The sequence below is a fragment of the Monomorium pharaonis genome, chromosome 6 (assembly GCF_013373865.1).
Source record: "Monomorium pharaonis isolate MP-MQ-018 chromosome 6, ASM1337386v2, whole genome shotgun sequence".
Taxonomy (NCBI): domain Eukaryota; kingdom Metazoa; phylum Arthropoda; class Insecta; order Hymenoptera; family Formicidae; genus Monomorium; species Monomorium pharaonis.
The window spans coordinates 24,351,694-24,371,517 of record NC_050472.1 but is presented as its reverse complement, the minus strand read 5'-3'; the positions used below and the strand labels follow the sequence as shown (position 1 = coordinate 24,371,517).

Below are 19,824 nucleotides of genomic sequence, written 5' to 3'. Positions count from 1 at the left end.
GATATTAATGTGTAAATATGTACATCTGATGTGTGTATGTGTATGTGATTATGTATGTACACACACCACATGTCTACAGGTTGTATAATCGCGATCTTCGTTTCAGTTATGGTTTTTTTTTCGTGAATTTGAAATTGGCTTTTCCATAGCAAAAATATTCCTGAAAAAAAGATTTTTAAAGATTTAATTTTTAGGGAAATAAAAATCTTATAAACTCTTATCCTTTATTTAACTTCAAATAGCTCTAATAGTCAATGAAATAAAGACAGATAGTATTGAATATTAAAAATTATTGTAAAGATAGTAAAATAACGCGTGCACTCGCAATCGAATTTTGCTAAGAAAAAAAGACTTTGAGTTCTCGAGAAAATCTATAACTGGAAAGAAGTGCGGTAGCTTGAGCCACTGTGTATAACTATTAACAGCAATCACAATAGTAATATAACAGTATATATTGATAGCAACTTTAATTGGAACAGTGAAACATGCAAAGCTCGATCTATGAGTATAAATGCAGGATAAAAATGCGATCTACGTGTCTGCATGCGTAGTGAGAGAACCATCGGACGGACAGGAAACGGTCGGCATAAACGAAATGTTACTCTTTGGCCATAAATAACAAACTGTATTTTTATTGATACTATAATACAGAGATCATATAAGTCTCTCCTCGATGTAATATTTTACCCATGCGAAAGAGTTCGGGAAATTGATTGAATCGCAAGGTATTTGGGATTGAGCGTCCGTCTTTTTCTTTCTATAATCTCGCAAGATCTCGATTTTAACAGATACGTTTACAAGAAAAAAATGGCACGCTTTCTCTTGCAATAATATACCGATATTGTCAATAATAATTCTCTACTCCCCGAATCTAAGTTGTCTATCTCTAAATAAATGAATCGAAGCGGTATTCCTTTGTCGACAACTACGCGTTAAATACTTTACGATACATTGAATACTTTACTAGAATCACAATGATAATCACATCTGCAGGAAGGTTACCTCGAACGTCGAGCTTATATCTACTATAATTCGGAACATTATTCCATAACTTACTAAGAGAATGCTTCGGCTATGGCAGTAGCGGAATTGTAATGTATTGATTTTATAACTGTTAAAGATTAGTAAGATACAAATAATTGTTAATAATTTTCTTTTCGTGTAAAATTGTAAAAAAGTATCATGGGCAGTATAAATTTCCTTCTGCTAAAAGTATTTAAAAAATGTTTCTTCGTTGTGATATAATAGAATAACAAATGTCGGTTTTGAACACGAGATGTGAATAGCGGAATGGAAAAAACGGTATGCAAAAAGAATCTATAATACCGTGTATATAGCAGTACATATAGCGCTACACAGTTAATCACAACAATACTTGATTTAAAATTTCTTCTATACTCGCGAAGTTTCACAGTGCAAATTGTATAAACCTGTCGATCCCGATAGTTTATAATTCGGTCGTCATATGAGACGTTAAGGCTTGGACGCGAGTGGCGTTGCAACTCTTGCACAAGATGTGATCGTCCAGAGGATAGCAGCCATGTCCTTCTGAATCGGATGACAGTACTAATCCACAATCCTCGCACTTGTAGCATTGAATGTGGAAACTGCGATCTAGAGCTACCACTCGTATAGTCTCGTCTTGACCAGGCTCGGGCATTATAGGAAGTTTGCAAACACAACAACGTGGAGCGAATTTCCTGCAGACATAAGAATTAGTTGCCAAGATCGAATAATAATTGAACACGATGTTCAGTATCGGAAAAAATGAAAAAAACCTGGAATTTTCAGAGAATTAACTTTTTGAAAATCACGTGAATTTTCATGGAATTTTATTGTGTGATACTCAAATTCAAAACAAGTGGCTTTTTCTGTTTATATGGATCAAGAAACATTGAAAAGGTATAATAAAATAAATTTATTCTAAGCTGCATTAAAAGATTCTATAATCTTAACTAATTTTTTAAAAAATTTAAAAATCTGAGATTTTTTACAAAATTGAGTAAACATCCTGTTGAAAAAAAAAAAGAAAATGTGATAACTCACTTATGGAAACACTGAATGCAGTGTATTTGATTTGTAGCGTCCACGGTGAACGGTATACCATCTAGACTCTGTCCGCAGACGACACAGGTGAAACATGAAGGATGATATGGTTTGCCAGTAGCTCTCAATATCCGATCCAGTATCGGTCTAGTACAAACGCAGCACTTTTCCAGAGTATTGAGATAATCCTTCTCGCAATAGGGCTTGCCTTCGAGTGAATAGAAGGGTTTTCCCTGTAGATTAACCTTGCATACGAAACAGCAGAAGCAACTTATATGAAAGACCTTATCCATTGCCGAACATCCCGTTCCTTCTCCCTCAACTTTGCGCCCGCATTGCGCGCAAATGCCATATATATCGCTGTCTTCATTATTATCTTCCATCCCTTGAACCAACAGATCCGTAAGAACGTCAACCTGTAGATAAAATCAGTTGCTCAATCGTAAATGCACATATCACTTTATTGTGTTTTATCATTTTCATGGTTGTCAATTTAATAATTGACGACATTGACCTATTGTTTTATATATATATATATATATATATGTGTGTGTGTGTGTGTGTGTGTGTGTGTGTGTGTGTGTGTGTGTGTGTGTGTGTGTGTGTGTGTGTGTGTGTGTGTGATGTATGTATGTATGTATGTATGTATATAATTTATTACGCGCGCGCGCGCGCGTGTGTGTGTGTAATAAAAACAATTAAATATGCAAATATTGATTCTACCTTAAATTTTAATAATTAAAGTTTACTAAAGCATTCAGACAAATTTTTAGCACAGTACAGAATTTCGAGACTCACTTCTTTAACGGGAGACACCTTGCCTTGTGGTTGAGTAGATGTAGCCGATCCGTATCCGGAGTACATGGAATAGTTACACGATAATTGCGACGGTGGTCTGGGATTAATAGGCTCGTATATAGATTCGTATGTCGAGCTGGACTGAGAACTCGGACCGTAAATATCAGCTGGATAATTGCCCGATGGAAAATCAGTTTGGTAAGTGGCACGTCTCAGTTCGCTGTAACTAGATGAGACGGGACTCGGTGGTGGAGGCAGCTCGTCAGGCGGCGGTGGAAATGAATTTCCAGGTATGCAGGAAACATACTCTGACGGTTCCGGTGGTGGTGGCAAATCATCTGTAAGAAGAATAACCAGTAATAAATATTACTAATATTACACTTTAATTAAGAATTTAATAACAATGCAAGATTAACAAGCATCTATTACAGCAATAATGTCAATAAGAACTCGCCCTTTCCCAATTTTATAAAAAAAATTTTGTTAACTAATAACGAATACTATTTACTATCTAAATTTAGAGAGACTTTTACCAGCTCCGTGTGCGGCAGGAACGTTGCAGTATGTGTTTTCCGTTTTAGGATTCCACTGAATGTTACTGTATATGATTTCCTTATTCATCTCGTACGGATATTCATATGCGCCCACTGTGGGCACCGGCGGTTCTATGTTGCTGTAGACCGCATTCGTGCATGCCCTATTCGCGCGATTGTCCGTCACGACAGGTACCTGGGGCGCCGGCATGTTCCCGATATTGGAATAATAATTCTTCTCGTCGTATCTGTACTTTGGCTCGAACTTTTCCTCCGGTTGGTGCACATACAGATTGTCGTTTTGGTAAATCTTCGACGCCTCCTTGCCTCCATTCGCGGGTGCCATCTGCGAAAAGTCATTCTTTATGTCCAACGGGACGTATGGCGAGGGCGCGTTCATGTACAAATTCGGGCTCTTGTCGCTTGTCGACGTGTTGTTGAGGACCGTGCTGTACGATGGGACGGATGGACTCTTTATGGTGTAACTTTGCGGTATCTGGAACAAATCGTATCCGACGTTGTCAGAATTTCCCGCGAATAAGTTTTCCGCGGCATGCAGAAAAATATTCTTGTGTCGAGAAATGGGATTATTTAATTTTTAGTTTTTTTCTTAGATAACGGTTATCGTTACAAAGAATTTTTTTGGATAATAATCTTAAAATACACTTATTTATTGAAACAAATAATATTTACTTAAAATAAACCTCTGTATTATAAATTACTTGAGTTGAAGTAAATTATATATTTCAAATATTTTCTAATTTATCTGCAAAACTATATTATAAGATTACCATAAGCATTAAATTTATTCAAAATATTTAAATCCTAATAATTTAATATCAATCAAATATTAAGTTAACTCTCTAGACATCACATAAGAATTTAAATAACATTTTTCTCTTGTTGAAAAACAACTGATGAAACACAGTGTCTCTTGACTGACAAGTCTACAGTGTCAACAATTTTTCTTAGGCAGAAAAACCTTTTGTTTATCCTCTACAGAATATTCAAAATTGGACAATCGTTTTCATATTAAAACAAATTTAATTTGCTTATTATTCTGATTTTTCTTCAATACAATTTTATGGTATTCTTTGAAAGAATATAATTTTTTTTTCAGTACACAATAAACATTTTTTTTAATTTACAATGAATATATTTTAAGACAATTATCAAGAAAATATTCCCTTCCGTAACCGTTACTTACCAGAAGAAAGAGAAAGTAAATTGATCTCAGTAGAATTGATATGTTTCTGCGTATGGGATTGAATGTACGAATGTCTCTTTACCGTGGTTGCATCCGTGGGATTCGGAGGATGCGTGCGAACAGGGAAACACTTTGCGTTAGCGTGTTACATGACAGTTAGTGATAAACAAGATAGAATTTAACAGAATAGAAACTTAAGATTCACCTGGGGCTGCGACTTTTTCGGCTTCGGCGGCACCGCGGGCCCAACTTTCTTGCCGGGCTTGACGGTACCCTTGGCGGCCTCATCGCCGATCTGCAGGCTCGCGATCTGCTGCTCCAAATTGCCCACGTTCGACATCCTCCTGCGCGATAATGACAAGGTTAAGATTACCCGTACACTCCGGACTGGCGATCGTGCGACTTTGTACCCCCAAGGGAAAATTTGAAAAGTGGAAGAACTGTAAACGGGGAATTTTTTCACTTCTCACAGCGAAGGAAAGTCGCACGAACGCTACCCCCTGGTTTCTCCAGGGCGCGCGATCAACGCCACCTTCGATCCTACCTGACAGGCTGACACGAGTTGACACGAGTCCCCGGTTCCGGGAGATTCGAGCGCGAGCCGCGGTGTCCCTGGGGCGCGAGGCAGCTCGATTAAAAAATCAAACGCGAGCCACTCGATCGGACCCGAGCGAACTCACCACGGCTGACACACGGCTTTAGGGCTTTGACAGCACAGCGGTCGCGTAATGGCAACGACCCTGCACCCTGCACGCGCACTTCGGACACTTACCCGTCCGCACTTTCTGCACTCGGGCGAAAGAGAGAGAAAGAGGCGCGTATATCTCGAGAGAAAGAGAAAGTGAGAGGAAGCCGGGTAGCCGTGGGGAAGGCGCGACGTACGACTGCAAGAGGAAAAAACAGACCCCATGACTCACGGCGCAAGACGTTGTCGCGAAACTGCCATTATTTATCGCCTTGATCACGCTTACCCTTCGTTGCAGGCCTGCAAGTACGACGACACGGTCTACCTCTCGGCTCGTCGAGGCCGATCGAGGGATCCTACGGAAGGATCTCGGACGATCTCCTCTTCCGGAGAGATCCGCTCTTACCTTTACTCTCCTCGGGGCGTGAACGTGACACTCACGGGTCTGCCTCTCTTATCGGTAACGGAGCGAAAGTCACGTTATCTCAGCACCACACCCAATTCGGTTCGGATCTTGCTCGAGCGAGAACGAACGCCTCGCCGGTGATGATTCCCGTGAAGAAAAGATTCCGCGAAGTACTCTCGTCGAGCACCAGTTATACCGGACAGCCGCGAGTACCATGCGACGATTGCGTGTGGAGTACCTGCCCCCCGCGCCGGTGAAACTTTAGACCAGTTTAGTACCAGACGGGGTAGGGGAGCGTGCGAGAGATGACGTATTCACAGGCACTTCTTAAAAAGAGATGTTTAATTTTAAGCAGAATTATTAGTGATTAGTTAAAAAGCTGAAAGTTGAATAATACATTTAAAAATGTTAAAAACTTAACTTATTGTGAGTCACTTTGATTCAATAAAAGTCCTTAAGTGCTGAAAGTTTATTTATACATTGTGAATATGTAAAATGATGTGTATACATGTATTATATATGATTGTACTTTTACACTTTTTTTTTAATTTTTAAGTTTTATTCTAGCTGACAAGGAATTTGAAGCATTATGTTTCAAGCTTGAGCTGGATGAAGTAGTAAGTTTGAACACTATTAACTAATAAGAATAATTATATTTGCATTAAATTGTACAATTACTTGTTTTTTTATGAATAGACAATGGAAAAGCAAATGATAGCAAGAGTAGGGTTTTGACCAAGGTATAGATGCGTCCGAAGAAATTATCTACAAGATTGATATACCTGTCAACAGATATTATCTGTTGTGCTTGGAGCCTAAGTACTGGACTACTTATATTGTTGAATAAGTAAAGTATTATACAATTTATAGTTCAGATAAAAAAATTCATTCCTTAAATATATTTAAAGATAATATATTTAAATATCTTATTGATTTACTTTTTATAGAACATACAAAAGGACTGCAATTGGTAATAAAAAGCAAAACACATAATGCAAATTACGCAAGAACTGTATAAAGGATGTATGCCAGGACTCTTCAAATTTCACTTTTTAAATGTTCTTCCACCTAGGCTGAAAGCCTTTTACATATACATATATATATAAAGTATTTTTTTCTAAACAGGATGTTCATCTCACATTATATGGCAATAAAACCAAATGCAGGAATGGAAAAGATTATAATAACTTCAGAAGTATGTGTAATTCTTTTTAAAATTATGTCTTGATTAGCATTGAATAATTTGTATTAGTAATTAATGTAAAATATTATATCTCATCTCATTGTTTCAGTGCTTGAAAATAAGAGGACATTTGGTTGTTTCAATTTTGAGAGATGTTACTTTGATGCAAGATTCTTACAATAGTTTTATTGATCTTCAAGATAAGTTGCATCAAAATATAGGAAGAAAACATAGTCTGATCTCTATTGGCACTCATGATTTGGATGCAATTAAAGGTCCATTTCTATATGATGCTAGACAACATGAAAAATATAGCTCAAACCACTTAATCCAGATAAGCAGTTTTCACTAAACAAGTTGACTGACTTAATTCGAATAGAAACGGCCCAGGCAGAATTCACTGAAGCATTGACTTTCTCTTTGGTATGATTCATGCACGAAAGTTTGAAAAAGTTTTGCGCATAAAAACACTATTTTTGATAATTTATTATTTTATCTCGATACAGTGTGTTCTAACTTGCGTTAAATTAACTTACAGTGCTCACGTGAGAATGTAGCGGATAAATTGGGATACGAAATAGAAGATGTACCGGCAGTTCACATATCCAATCTAAAAACTTTGGAGTTTCAAATAAATCGACCGATACCGCGCGCTCTTATTAAAACCTCGAAAACAAGAGTAGTTCTATTCTTGATTTCTTTTTATTTGAACGATACATGTGTGTAATAGAACGTAAACAGATATCGTTATGCGGACGTTTAAATAAAAAAAAAAATTTGCAAAGAATACACGATATTTCTTTATTTATTATACATTTTCTATGTCATATACGTGCAACGCGTAGCAGTTATGAGAAAACAGGCAGATAGCTGTACGGATTGATTTGCTCTTTTTCCATCCACTTCGAGTACAGGTACTTCGCCGAATGGCATAGCTGAAAAATGATTTTAAGCAACGTGAATGCAACATATTGTTAGAATAAGATTTATAGTAGAGAACCTATCTGGATTGTTATAATATATAAATGTGTTATTGTGATAACACAAATGCAGCAATTGTATCTATACATTTTCATTAAAAATCTTTTGATAATTAATAATTACAGTTAAAATTAAGACTAAAATTATTTTTCTGTGTTTGTAAATTTGAATTCGGCTGATGTAAATAAAATTTTTTCAGGAACAATTATGAGCCCAATTAAACAACTATGACAAGCTTTATAGAATTATCATTAGCATTAATCCAATGTACGTACTCGGTTTAAGTTTTGGCCAATCAATTTTATCGATACGTTCATCCACAAACCAACTCAATCCCAGCATAATTCAACAAGAAGCGAATTGGCTCGGCCAATGCTGCGAGATGGAAATAAGTCAACTTGTAAGAAGGCATATTACTGAAAGAAAAAGCAACTATTATCTTTCTTACTACTATCATAATAATTTCGGCAATATTTCAACAGATGATAACAATTTGAAATATTTAATCTCGAAAACATGTTGCGTGTTGAGACGAGCTATATAAATTTATTGTCTATTAATATTTTTAACTCTTTACGTACAAAGCTTATATAAAACTAAATTTAAACGAGATTTTGACCTAGCTATAATTAATATTACCTTCAATTAACATCTGAGCGTTCCGAGCTGCTGATGCGACGAATGTGTGCGATTTGCAGCAGCAACGGCGACGCGACGTCGCTTGTTAACATCAGTCACGCACACACGGACGACGCCGGGTGCGACGACTGCCGCCGACTGCGACGGCGCAGACGTTGCGTTAGTGTGCATCATGGTGGTTGCCAGGTTAACAAACCCAATGATGGAATTCCGTAGATATTGGTCCTTGAGCAAGATAAAACAAAATTAATGATTTTTGCTAAATTACTATTATTTAATGTTTATTATTTTGCAAACAATCCATATAAATCCTCAAGTGCTACTGTAGATGAATTTTGATACATGTGCTAATTCAAGTTTAATATATAGCTTTTGTTATTGAAATTTGGATAGTTAAAAATAATATTTAATAATATTCCTTTACTTAATTAACGAATACTAGAAATAAACTTGTCAAAATGTTTTAAAAAGGTTAATAAAAGATGATAAATGTTTTTGAAAGAAGATACGGGAGTCGGTAAAGGGTAGAAATGGGAGAGAATTTAATCCCCGCGTCGCTCGAAATTCCAGAAAAATTTGTCCCAAGTAGCAGGAGCGCACGTTAGGCGAGGAAGTTACTGGGGATCCGGTAACCTCCTTGCTATTGTGCGCTCCTAATAACTCTGAAGCTCCGAAAATCCGTTAAATCTCGATTAAATACGATTAAAAGGGCCCGAAAAATAATCGGAGTTATTAGGAGCGCACAATAGCAAGGAGGTTACCGGATCCCCAGAGTAACTTCCTCGACTAACGTGCGCTCCTGCTACTTGGGACGAATTTTTCCGGATTTTCGAGCGGCGCGGGGACTAAATTCACTCCTATTTTCCACTTTACCGACTCCCGTATCTTCTTTTAAAAACCTTTATCATTCTTTATTATTATTTTTTAAACATTTTGACAAGTTTATTTTTAATATTAAGTATTAATTAAATAAAGGAATATTTTTTAATATTATTTTAAACTATTCTAATTTCAATAACAAAAGCTATACAACACTGGAAATAGCACCCGAATCAAAATTTATCTACAGTAGCACTTCAGGCATTATATGGATTATTTGCAAAATAACAAACATTAAATAATAATAGTAATTTAGTAAGAATTAATAATTTAGCTTTATCTTGCTCGTTTATTTATATCTATTTACATTATTTGTAAAACATTTGTAAGATGAGGGAACACTGTGTGATTTCGAGGTTAACGTGATATTTCATGGCTTGACAGTTTTAATCAGTGGATTTTATTGTGCCTCAAGTAATTCAACGAGAAACCTGACATTTCCGTGTTAAAAGAAAACCGATAAAATATTGAGAGTTTATCTACCCATGCTGGGATTGCTGTGATACAAAGATGATAACTATTGCAATAAAACATGACTTGCTTTTCAAAACATTGGGTAAAACATATTGTAAGTTACATTCTATTCTTTATAATATAAGTTCTAAATTGTAATATCAATAAGATTGATTGTTGTAGGGAATAAAGTTTATTTATTTGAGTTATTGCTAAGATGGGATTTGATATACATAAATTAACCAAATATATTTTATATTTTAATACATAAGAACTTGCACAAGCACTTGCTATCGACTGAAAAAGATTTATACTCATTTTAAATATTAGACAAACATCACGCTCTGACTGAATGTCAATGAAGCGAATAGAGAAGGGGTGTATTTGTTTCAAGGTACATAGTATGGCATGTTACTGTGATAGAAGTAAAAAGTCATTATATGAAATATTTGCATTATATGAAACACTCTTAACAGAAAATAAGAATAATTATACTTGCATTAAACTGTACAATAATTACTTGTTTTTTTTCTATGAATAGACAATGAAAAAGCAAATGATAGCAAGAGTAGTTTTGACCAAGGTATAGATGCGTCCAAAGAAATTATCTACAAGATTGACACGCCTGCCAACAGATATTGTCTGTTGTGCTTGGAGCCTAAGTACTGGACTACTTATATTTTTGAATAAGTAAATATTATACAATTTATAGTTCAGATAAAAAAATTTATTCCTTAAATATATTTAAAGATAATATATTTAAATATTTTATTGATTTACTTTTTGTAGAACATACAAAAGAACTGCAATTGGTAATAAAAAGCAAAACACATAATGCAAATTACACAAGAACTGCATAAAGGATGTGTACCAGGATACTTTAAATTTCACTTTTTAAATGTTCCTCCACCTATAGCTGAATGCCTATATATAAAGTCTTTTTTTTAAACAGGATGTTCATCCCACATTATATGGCAATAAAACCAAAGGAATGGAAAAGATTATAATGACTTCAGAAGTATGTGTAATTCTTTTTAAAATTACGTCTTGATTAGCATTGAATAATTTGTATTAGTAATTAATGTAAAATATTATATCTCATCTCATTGTTTCAGTGCTTGAAAATAAGAGGACATTTGGTTGTTTCAATTTTGAGAGACGTTACTTTGACGCAAGATTATTACAATAGTTTTATTGATCTTCAAGATAAGTTGCATCAAAATATAGGAAGAAAACATAGTCTGATCTCTATTGGCACTCATGATTTGGATGCAATTAAAGGTCCATTTCTATATGATGCTAGACAACATGAAAAATTAACTTCCAACCACTTAATCGAAATAAGCAGTTTTTACTAACCAAATTGACTGACTTGATTCGAATAGAAATGGCACAGGCAGGATTCACTGAGGCATCGACTTTGGTATGTTTCATGCACGAAAGTTTGAAAAATAAAAAGTTTTGCGCATAAAAACACTATTTTTGATAATTTATTATTTTATCTTGATACAGTGTGTTCTAACTTGCGTTAAATTAACTTACAGTGCTCACGTGAGAATGTAGCGGACAAATTGGGATACGAAAAAGAAGATGTACCGGCAATTCACATGTCCAATCCAAAAACTTGGGAGTTGCAAATGAATCGACCGATACCGCGCGCTCTTATTAAAACCCCGGAAACAAGAGTAGTTCTATTATTGATTTCTCCTTTTTATTTGAACGATACATGTGTGTAATAGAACGTAAACAGATATTGTTATGCGGACGTTTAAATAAAAAAAAAAATGAGCAAAGAATACAAGATATTCCTTTATTTATTATACATTTTCTACGTGCAATGCGTAGCAGTTACGAGAAAACAAGCAGATAGCTATACGGACTGATTTGCTCTTTTTCCATTCACTTAGAATACAGGTACTTTGCCGAATGGCATAGCTGGAAAATGATTTTAAGCAACGTGAATGCATCATATTGTTAGAATATGATTTATAGTAGAGAACCTATCTGGATTGTTATTATATATAAAAGTGTGTTATTGTGATAAAATGTAGCAATTGTATATATACATATTCATTAAAAATCTTTTGGTAATTAATAATTACAGTTAAAATTAAGACTAAAATTCTTCTGTGTTCTAGATTTGAATTTGGCTGATGTAAACAAGATTTTTTTCAGGAACAATTTTCAGCCCGATTAAATACCAATTACTTGAAAAATATATATACAAAAATATGAACATGGTAATAAAATATGCTAACTTTCTTTACGTGTCTCAATTATCTTTTCCATATTTTTCATATGTCTATCATATGTATATTTTATTTGCGTTATTTAAAGTTAGAAACATAAAAATTAAAAAATATAGAATATAGTAAATTTTTATAGTAATTGGATTAAACAGAAAGGGAAATATTGCAAATGCAAAAAAGTACAGTAAATAAATGTTTTTTAGATTTAATTAGAAATAATTTCACAATATTTTTTACATATCCTTTTTTTGTCGTATAACAATAAGAGTAACAATTAGAGTGCCAAATCTTCAATGCACAGTTTATAAATATATTATATACATGTATGCCTTTCTTTTACATAGATATACATTACGTACAAATAAAAAATGTATATACTATTCGAATGAAACATCAATGAACAATCATCAACTCTGTCAAAAATTACCCGGCGGACGCTTTTCAAGCCATGGCCGATACTTCTTCGACTGTCTGTTGCAGTTGTTTCAGATTTTCATACTTTTTCAATGATATTCTCTTCCATCATGTTGGTTCGTGTAGTCCAAAAGACCAACGAAGGTGAAATCGGTCCACGACTGCACCGCCGACAAAATAACCACCCTTCTTCTGCACCCGAGCGTCCAAACGCTCCAAATAAAACGGTACTGTCCTTCCAGCTCTTTGGCAGCTTTAGGTTTCTCTGCTTTAGCCTCATCATTTTTTTCATAGGAGAGAGCAGCGATATCTAATAAAAACAAGAAAAAATATAAGATGATAGTAAATAAAAAATTTTAATGGACTGAATTTATTATATATAGCACAAATGTAAAAACATTCCTTTTCTGTTATTATTTGTTTGTAAATAAAATATAGCTAAGTTAACACAATTATTTTTGACAGTTATCAAGTGTATATTACACAAACTCACTACATACATATTAATTAAATGCGCATACGTTAAACCCTATTAAATTTTAGTTTTTTTTTTAGTGCAAAAAGTGAAAGTTTTTGTATTTTTCATTGTTGCCAAGTGTGTGCCAATTAAAATTTCATCATAAATATTATAAATTAGAAAGATTAATATGTATGTACACAGATATAATTGAAACCACATTGATAATCGACGAGTGTTTTTAATTAACTTTATAAATCACAAATTTTTTAATCACGATTTAAATCTTTTTTAAGAGTAAATATCTGTTTTTCTGGTAAATAATAATTGGATAAATATTGTATAAGCAAAGTATTATCTATTACTTACTGGTGCGTAAATCATGTATCGTATCAACAGCCACGTCAATTAGCAAAGCCTCCCAATCATCTTTGCCAGCAAGACCACATTGTTTCGCCAAGTAACGGCAGATAGCTACGTACTGATCAATCTTCTTTCCGTCTACTTCGAGCACGGGTACTTTACCAAATGGCATAGCTGAAAAATGATTTTAAGCAACGTGAATGCAACATATTGTTGGAATAAGATTTATAGTAGAGAAACCTATCTGGATTGTTAAAATATATAAATGTGTTATTATGATAACACAAATGCAGCAATTGTATCTATACATTTTCATTAAAAATCTTTTGATAATTAATAATTACAGTTAAAATTAAGACTAAAATTATTTTTCTGTTTGTAAATTTGAATTCGGCTGATGTAAATAAATTTTTTTCAGGAACAATTATGAGCCCAATTAAATAACTATGACAAGCTTTATAGAATTATCATTAGCATTAATCCAATGTACGTACTCGGTTTAAGTTTTGGCCAATCAATTTTATCGATACGTTCATCCACAAACTAACTCAATCCCAGCATAATTCAACATGAAGCCAATTGGCTCGGCCAATGCTGCGAGATGGAAATAAGTCAACTTGTAAGAAGGCATATTACTGAAAGAAAAAGCAATTATTATCTTTCTTACTACTATCATAATAATTTCGGCAATATTTCAACAGATGATAACAATTTTAAATATTTAATCTCGAAAACATGTTGCCTGTTGAGACGAGCTATATAAATTTATTGTCTATTAATATTTTTAATTCTTTACGTACAAAGCTTATATAAAACTTAATTTAAACTAGATTTTGACCTAGCTATAATTAATATTACCTTCAATTAACATCTGAGCGTTCCGAGCTGCTGATGCGATGAATGTGTGCGATTTGCAGCAGCAACGGCGACAACGACGTCGCTTGTTTACATCAGTCACGCACGCACGGACGACGCCGGGTGCGACGACTGCCGCCGACTGCGACGGCGCAGACGTTGCGTTAGTGTGCATCATGGTGGTTGCCAGGTTGACAAACCCAAGGATGGAATTCCGTAGATATTGGTCCTTGAGCAAGATAAAACAAAATTAATGATTTTTGCTAAATTACTATTATTTAATGTTTATTATTTTGCAAACAATCCATATAAATCCTCAAGTGCTACTGTAGATGAATTTTGATACATGTGCTAATTCAAGTTTAATATATAGCTTTTGTTATTGAAATTTGGATAGTTAAAAATAATATTTAATAATATTCCTTTACTTAATTAACGAATACTAGAAATAAACTTGTCAAAATGTTTTAAAAAGGTTAATAAAAGATGATAAATGTTTTTGAAAGAAGATACGGGAGTCGGTAAAGTGTAGAAATGGGAGAGAGTTTAGTCCCCGCGTCGCTCGAAATTCCAGAAAAATTCGTCCCAAGTAGCAGGAGCGCACGTTAGGCGAGGAAGTTACTGAGGATCCGGTAACCTCCTTGCTATTGTGCGCTCCTAATAACTCCGATTCTTTTTCGGGCCCTTTTAATCGTATTTAATCGAGATTTAACGGATTTTCGGAGCTTCGGAGTTATTAGGAGCGCACAATAGCAAGGAGGTTACCGGATCCCCAGTAACTTCCTCGCCTAACGTGTGCTCCTGCTACTTGGGACGAATTTTTCCGGATTTTCGAGCGGCGCGGGGACTAAATTCACTCCTATTTTCCACTTTACCGACTCCCGTATCTTCTTTTAAAAACCTTTATCATTCTTTATTATTATTTTTTAAACATTTTGACAAGTTTATTTTTAATATTAAGTATTAATTAAGTAACGGAATATTTTTTAATATTATTTTAAACTATTCTAATTTCAATAACAAAAGCTATACAACACTGGAAATAGCACCCGAATCAAAATTTATCTACAGTAGCACTTCAGGCTTTATATGGATTATTTGCAAAATAACAAAACATTAAATAATAATAGTAATTTAGCAAGAATTACTAATTTAGCTTTATCTTGCTCGTTTATTTATATCTATTTACATTATTTGTAAAACATTTGTAAGATGAGGGTACACTGTGTGATTTCGAGGTTAACGTGATATTTCATGGCTTGACAGTTTTAATCAGTGGATTTTATTGTGCCTCAAGTAATTCAACGAGAAACCTGACATTTCCGTGTTAAAAGAACACCGATAAAATATTGAGAGTTTATCTACCCATGGGAGCTGGGATTGCTGTGATACAAAGATGATGACTATTGCAATAAAACATGACTTGCTTTTCAAAACATTGGGTAAAACATATTGTAATTTACGTTCTATTTTTTATTAATTAAATTCTAAATTGTAATATCAATAAGGTTGACTTGTAGGGAATAAAATTTATTTATTTGAGTTATTGCTAAGACGGGATTTGGTATACATAAATTAACTAAATATATTTTATACCTCGACACTTAAGGACTTGCACAAAACTCGCTATTGACTAAAAAAGATTTATGTTCATTTTACATATTAGACAAACATCACGCTCTGACTGAATGTCAATGAAGCGAATAAAGAAGGGGTGTGTTTGTTTGAAGGTACATAGTATGGCATATTACTGTGATAGAAGTAAAACGTCATTATATGAAATATTTGCATTATATGAAACACTCTTAACAGAAAATAAGAATAATTATACTTGCATTAAACTCTACAATAATTATTTGTTTTTTTTCTATGAATAGACAATGAGAAAGCAAATGATAGTAAGAGTAGGGTTTTGACCAAGGTATAGATGCGTCCAAAGAAATTATCTACAAGATTGATACGCCTGCCAACAGATATTGTCTGTTGTGCTTGGAGCCTATGTACTGCACTACTTATATTTTTGAATAAGTAAATATTATACGATTTATAGTTCAGATAAAAAAATTCATTTCTTAAATATATTTAAAGATAATACATTTAAATATCTTATTGATTTACTTTTTGTAGAACATACAAAAGAAACTGCAATTGGTAATAAAAAGCAAAACACATAATACACATTACACAAGAACTGCGTAAAGGATGTGTGCCAGGACTCTTTAAATTTCACTTTTTAAATGTTCCTCCACCTATGGCTGAATGCATATATATAAAGTCTTTTTTCTAAACAGGATGTTCATCCCACATTATATGGCAATAAAACCAAAGGAATGGAAAAGATTATAATGACTTTAGAAGTATGTGTAATTCTTTTTAAAATTACGTCTTGATTAGCATTAAATAATTTGATTAATGTAAAAAAATATATCTCATCTCATTGTTTCAGTGCTTAAAAATAAGAGGACATTTGTTTGTTTTAATTTTGAGAGACGTTACTTTGACACAAGATTCTTACAATAGTTTTATTGATCTTCAAGATAAGTTGCATCAAAATACAGGAAGAAGACATAGTCTGGTGTCTCTATTGGCACTCATGATTTGGATACAATTAAAGGTCTATTTCTATATGATGCTAGACACCATCAAAAATAGGGTTCAAACCACTTAATCGAAATAAGCAGTTTTTACTAACCAAGTTGACTGACTTAATTCGAATAGAAATGGCCCAGGCAGGATTCACTGAGGCATTGATTTTCTCTTTGGTATGTTTCATGCATGAAAGTTTGAAAAATAAAAAGTTTTGCGCATAAAAACATTATTTTTGATAATTTATTATTTTATCTTGATACAGTATGTTCTAATTTGCGTTAAATTAACTTACAGTGCTCACGTGAGAATGTAACGGACAAATTGGGATACGACATAGAAGATATACCGGCAGTTCACATATCCAATGCAAAAACTTTGGAGTTTCAAATAAATCGACTGATACCGCGCGCTCTTATTGAAACCCCGGAAACAAGGGTAGTTTTATTCTTGATTTCTTCTTTTTATTTGAACGATACATGCGTGTAATAGACAGTATAAATAGGAATATTTATACTGTAAAACTTTTGTATGAAACATTTTTTAATATTTTGTTTTATTTGCGAGATATATCGAGAAAACGCAAAAATGTCTGAATTTTGAAGGGTGGTTTTACTCTTTCATACCGTTTATAAGTCCCAACTAAAAATTTCTATATTCATGTACTTACCCCCTTTACATTTATGCCAAGTTTCATAAAAATCAGAATTTTCGGGGTTTCCTTGTTAGTTAATTTAAAGTGATTTAATTTTTAACTTCAACGAATTATTTTAAAAACGTATAAACTTTATTTCAATTTACTTTAATTTGCTATAACTTTTTTTTTAAGTTAACAATTTATCTATGCAAAAGCATAATATTTAAAAATGTTTTTGTTTTAAACAGTGTTTAGATTTAAAACATTAAAACTTATAAAAATGTTAAAGATTTAAATTTTTAACTTCTTAGTATTTTAATTAACTCTAAACATCTTAATAAATTAAAATTTTTTAAGTATGTATAAAGAAACCATAGTAAAATATTTCTCAGTATCTTAAAATTAAACACTACTTGTCAGTTATATTAATAAAAAAATGCTTGGATATGCATTAAACATTAGAAGACAATGCAGTAAATATTTCTCCATCAGTTGCTTTCCGAGTATTTCGTTCGAGTTTTCCTCATTTCAGGATTACCAAACTGACTCATAAATTTTCATTATTTACATCATACTTTATTATAATACTGATTGAATACATTTTCTTTAGGTTATTATTGAGAATTGAATCAAAACTATAAAATAATTGTTAAATAATTGTTGAAAATATATTCTTTTCTTGTTTAAAAAAAATTTGTAAAAAAAGAATAAAGTATCAAAAAATAAATGTATTAAGAAAGTTTTAAGTTTAATTATATCTTTTACATTAAAAATAATTTTTTTTAAGGATGTAAAATTAATACCGAGAGCTGGAATAATACTTGGTAATTTTTAAAAAAATCTTCAATTAACTTATCAAGTGATCTGTACTTTGTATGATAAGAATTATTAATTTTATTTGTTTAATACACAGAAAAAAATTAAAGATTACGGATAACAAATTACATAATTATTTATCCAATCTTGTTGCGAGCAATTCTGTTCGTTGATTTTTGTTTTACTAATAATAGATTAATTTTAATCTCATATTTAATTTGCTCTTTACTTCTTTTTAATTCTAAGAAGTAGGAAAAGATAAAATTGAACTAAAATTAAAATTAATCTATATAGTAAAAATGGATTATTAATGGATGCCGACTAAATCAAATTTTGTCTGAAGAATTTTATCTTAGTACCATTTCAAGACACGTTATAATAGAAATTATTTTCTTAAATTAATATGGACATTATTCCTTTGCATCCTTTAATGAAATGATTATTAACTGCGAGAATTATGTAAAATCGACGAGACCTGTCTTTTCATTTATCATTCACTTGTTTCTTTCTTTCGGCAGCTTTTGCTAGTTTTACTTGCATTGTGCTAAATTTAAAGCTACGATTATGTAAGCGTTTCAATTGTATTTTGTATTTCTTGAAAAGAAACTGGCTGAAAACAACAGGTTGTCATGCATTATTATCGCGTATTACCCGTATCGTATTTTATACGAAAGATGGTCGGAGAAATATTGTATAACTTCTCTCACTATCGTATTTTATATTATTTTCTACGACAACAAATAAGTAGATTAATAAATCAATCACTTAGTCACGTACGCGTATACGTGCGTATCGTTGTCACTATCGTGATTATAAAACTTTCCATCTCTTTATACTTTTAACAGTTCACTTTTCTATATTAATTGTGTAATATTTTCTTATCTTAAAAAATTCACTTTTCTATATTGTGTAACATTCCGTTACATCTTTCCATATGACGGGATAGATTATCAATCGAAATTGTCTTTATTATTTATCTGTACGTGATAACTTACTTATCGGAGCGTTTATATGAACTATTTAAGTTTCAGCGTTGAATATTGTTGAGACAGACTGGAAAAAATAGATTTGCTCATCTTTTAGTATCTAATCGTGAAACATTAAGATGCCGGTGATTATCGAATTACGTGATAATTTTCAAGCGAGATTATCTCTCCATGCCATCGGACGAAGTATACATTTTTTTAGAAGACGTCGCATTTTTAGCGAAAATATTTGAATTTTATTTATCTAACGAAGATTTTTTATATCTAAAGTTAGGTTTAAAGTTATTTTTAATATCTAAAGATAATAAAAAAATGTGCTTTTATTGCTCGTAGTAAAATTTCCAGACAAAATGTCTCAAAGATATTTTTCTAAAATCGATCATAATATAAATAAGGGAAATAATAAAGCTTTTGAAATTAAAATGCTTACATCAATTTATTTCGCCTTATCCTAACGATACTCGTAGGCTATTTGGATGATACATTTTCCAAGAATGTAAATTTTTGTAATTTGAAATACTGAACTTAAAATTATCGATTATGTGCCGATTATGTTCTCTTGATATTTTATCAATTTTCGTGAATATAAGATTTTCTTTTCGTTTTACAATTGTAAAAATTACGGTTTAATTACCGTATTAATTAATTTTT

At 32.7% G+C, this 19,824-nt stretch overlaps 2 protein-coding genes, 3 long non-coding RNA genes and 1 pseudogene across 20 annotated transcripts; 3 read left to right on the top strand and 3 right to left on the bottom strand.

The window, feature by feature from the left end:
- Positions 1–612: 612 nt before the first annotated feature.
- LOC105833349 (lipoma-preferred partner homolog) lies at positions 613–5,266 on the bottom strand. 8 transcript variants are annotated; one of them, XM_012675024.2, is made up of 7 exons: positions 5,129–5,266; positions 4,790–4,928; positions 4,585–4,630; positions 3,378–3,873; positions 2,845–3,182; positions 2,047–2,462; positions 613–1,700 (listed from the first exon to the last, which is right to left on the bottom strand). In XM_012675024.2, exons 2-7 carry the CDS (start codon positions 4,870–4,872, stop codon positions 1,448–1,450), a joined length of 1,632 nt encoding a protein of 543 aa, XP_012530478.1. In that variant the 5' UTR covers positions 4,873–4,928; positions 5,129–5,266; the 3' UTR covers positions 613–1,447. The 8 variants fall into 8 exon arrangements, with proteins under 8 accessions (XP_012530478.1, XP_012530476.1, XP_012530479.1 ...); XM_012675022.2 differs by lacking the exon at positions 4,585–4,630; XM_012675025.2 differs by lacking the exon at positions 4,585–4,630 and having other exon boundaries at positions 3,378–3,849.
- LOC118646332 lies at positions 5,153–7,642 on the top strand. Its single transcript, XR_004963886.1, has 5 exons — positions 5,153–6,292; positions 6,372–6,522; positions 6,623–6,870; positions 6,968–7,281; positions 7,397–7,642. It is a non-coding gene; the product is annotated as an uncharacterized LOC118646332 (long non-coding RNA).
- Positions 7,635–8,251, bottom strand: LOC118646330 (annotated as a pseudogene).
- A 1,367-nt stretch (positions 8,252–9,618) lies between these two features.
- On the top strand, positions 9,619–11,606 carry LOC118646335. 6 transcript variants are annotated; one of them, XR_004963900.1, is made up of 6 exons: positions 9,619–9,913; positions 10,141–10,204; positions 10,352–10,500; positions 10,600–10,828; positions 10,926–11,233; positions 11,355–11,606. It is a non-coding gene; the product is annotated as an uncharacterized LOC118646335 (long non-coding RNA). The 6 variants fall into 6 exon arrangements; XR_004963898.1 differs by having other exon boundaries at positions 9,994–10,204; XR_004963897.1 differs by having other exon boundaries at positions 9,619–9,925.
- Positions 11,607–12,248: 642 nt separating this feature from the next.
- LOC105830844 (glutathione S-transferase) lies at positions 12,249–13,924 on the bottom strand. Its single transcript, XM_036288994.1, is given in 9 exon segments — positions 12,249–12,509; positions 12,511–12,560; positions 12,562–12,585; positions 12,587–12,635; positions 12,637–12,710; positions 12,713–12,783; positions 13,300–13,467; positions 13,788–13,839; positions 13,841–13,924. Coding segments are annotated over 9 exon segments (606 nt in total). The 3' UTR covers positions 12,249–12,475.
- A 1,400-nt stretch (positions 13,925–15,324) lies between these two features.
- Positions 15,325–17,289, top strand: LOC105840450. 4 transcript variants are annotated; one of them, XR_004963904.1, is made up of 6 exons: positions 15,325–15,590; positions 15,669–15,878; positions 16,026–16,176; positions 16,276–16,505; positions 16,595–16,910; positions 17,032–17,289. It is a non-coding gene; the product is annotated as an uncharacterized LOC105840450 (long non-coding RNA). The 4 variants fall into 4 exon arrangements; XR_004963902.1 differs by having other exon boundaries at positions 15,325–15,602; XR_004963905.1 differs by having other exon boundaries at positions 15,327–15,590; positions 15,815–15,878; positions 17,032–17,286.
- The last annotated feature ends 2,535 nt before the right edge of the window (positions 17,290–19,824 follow it).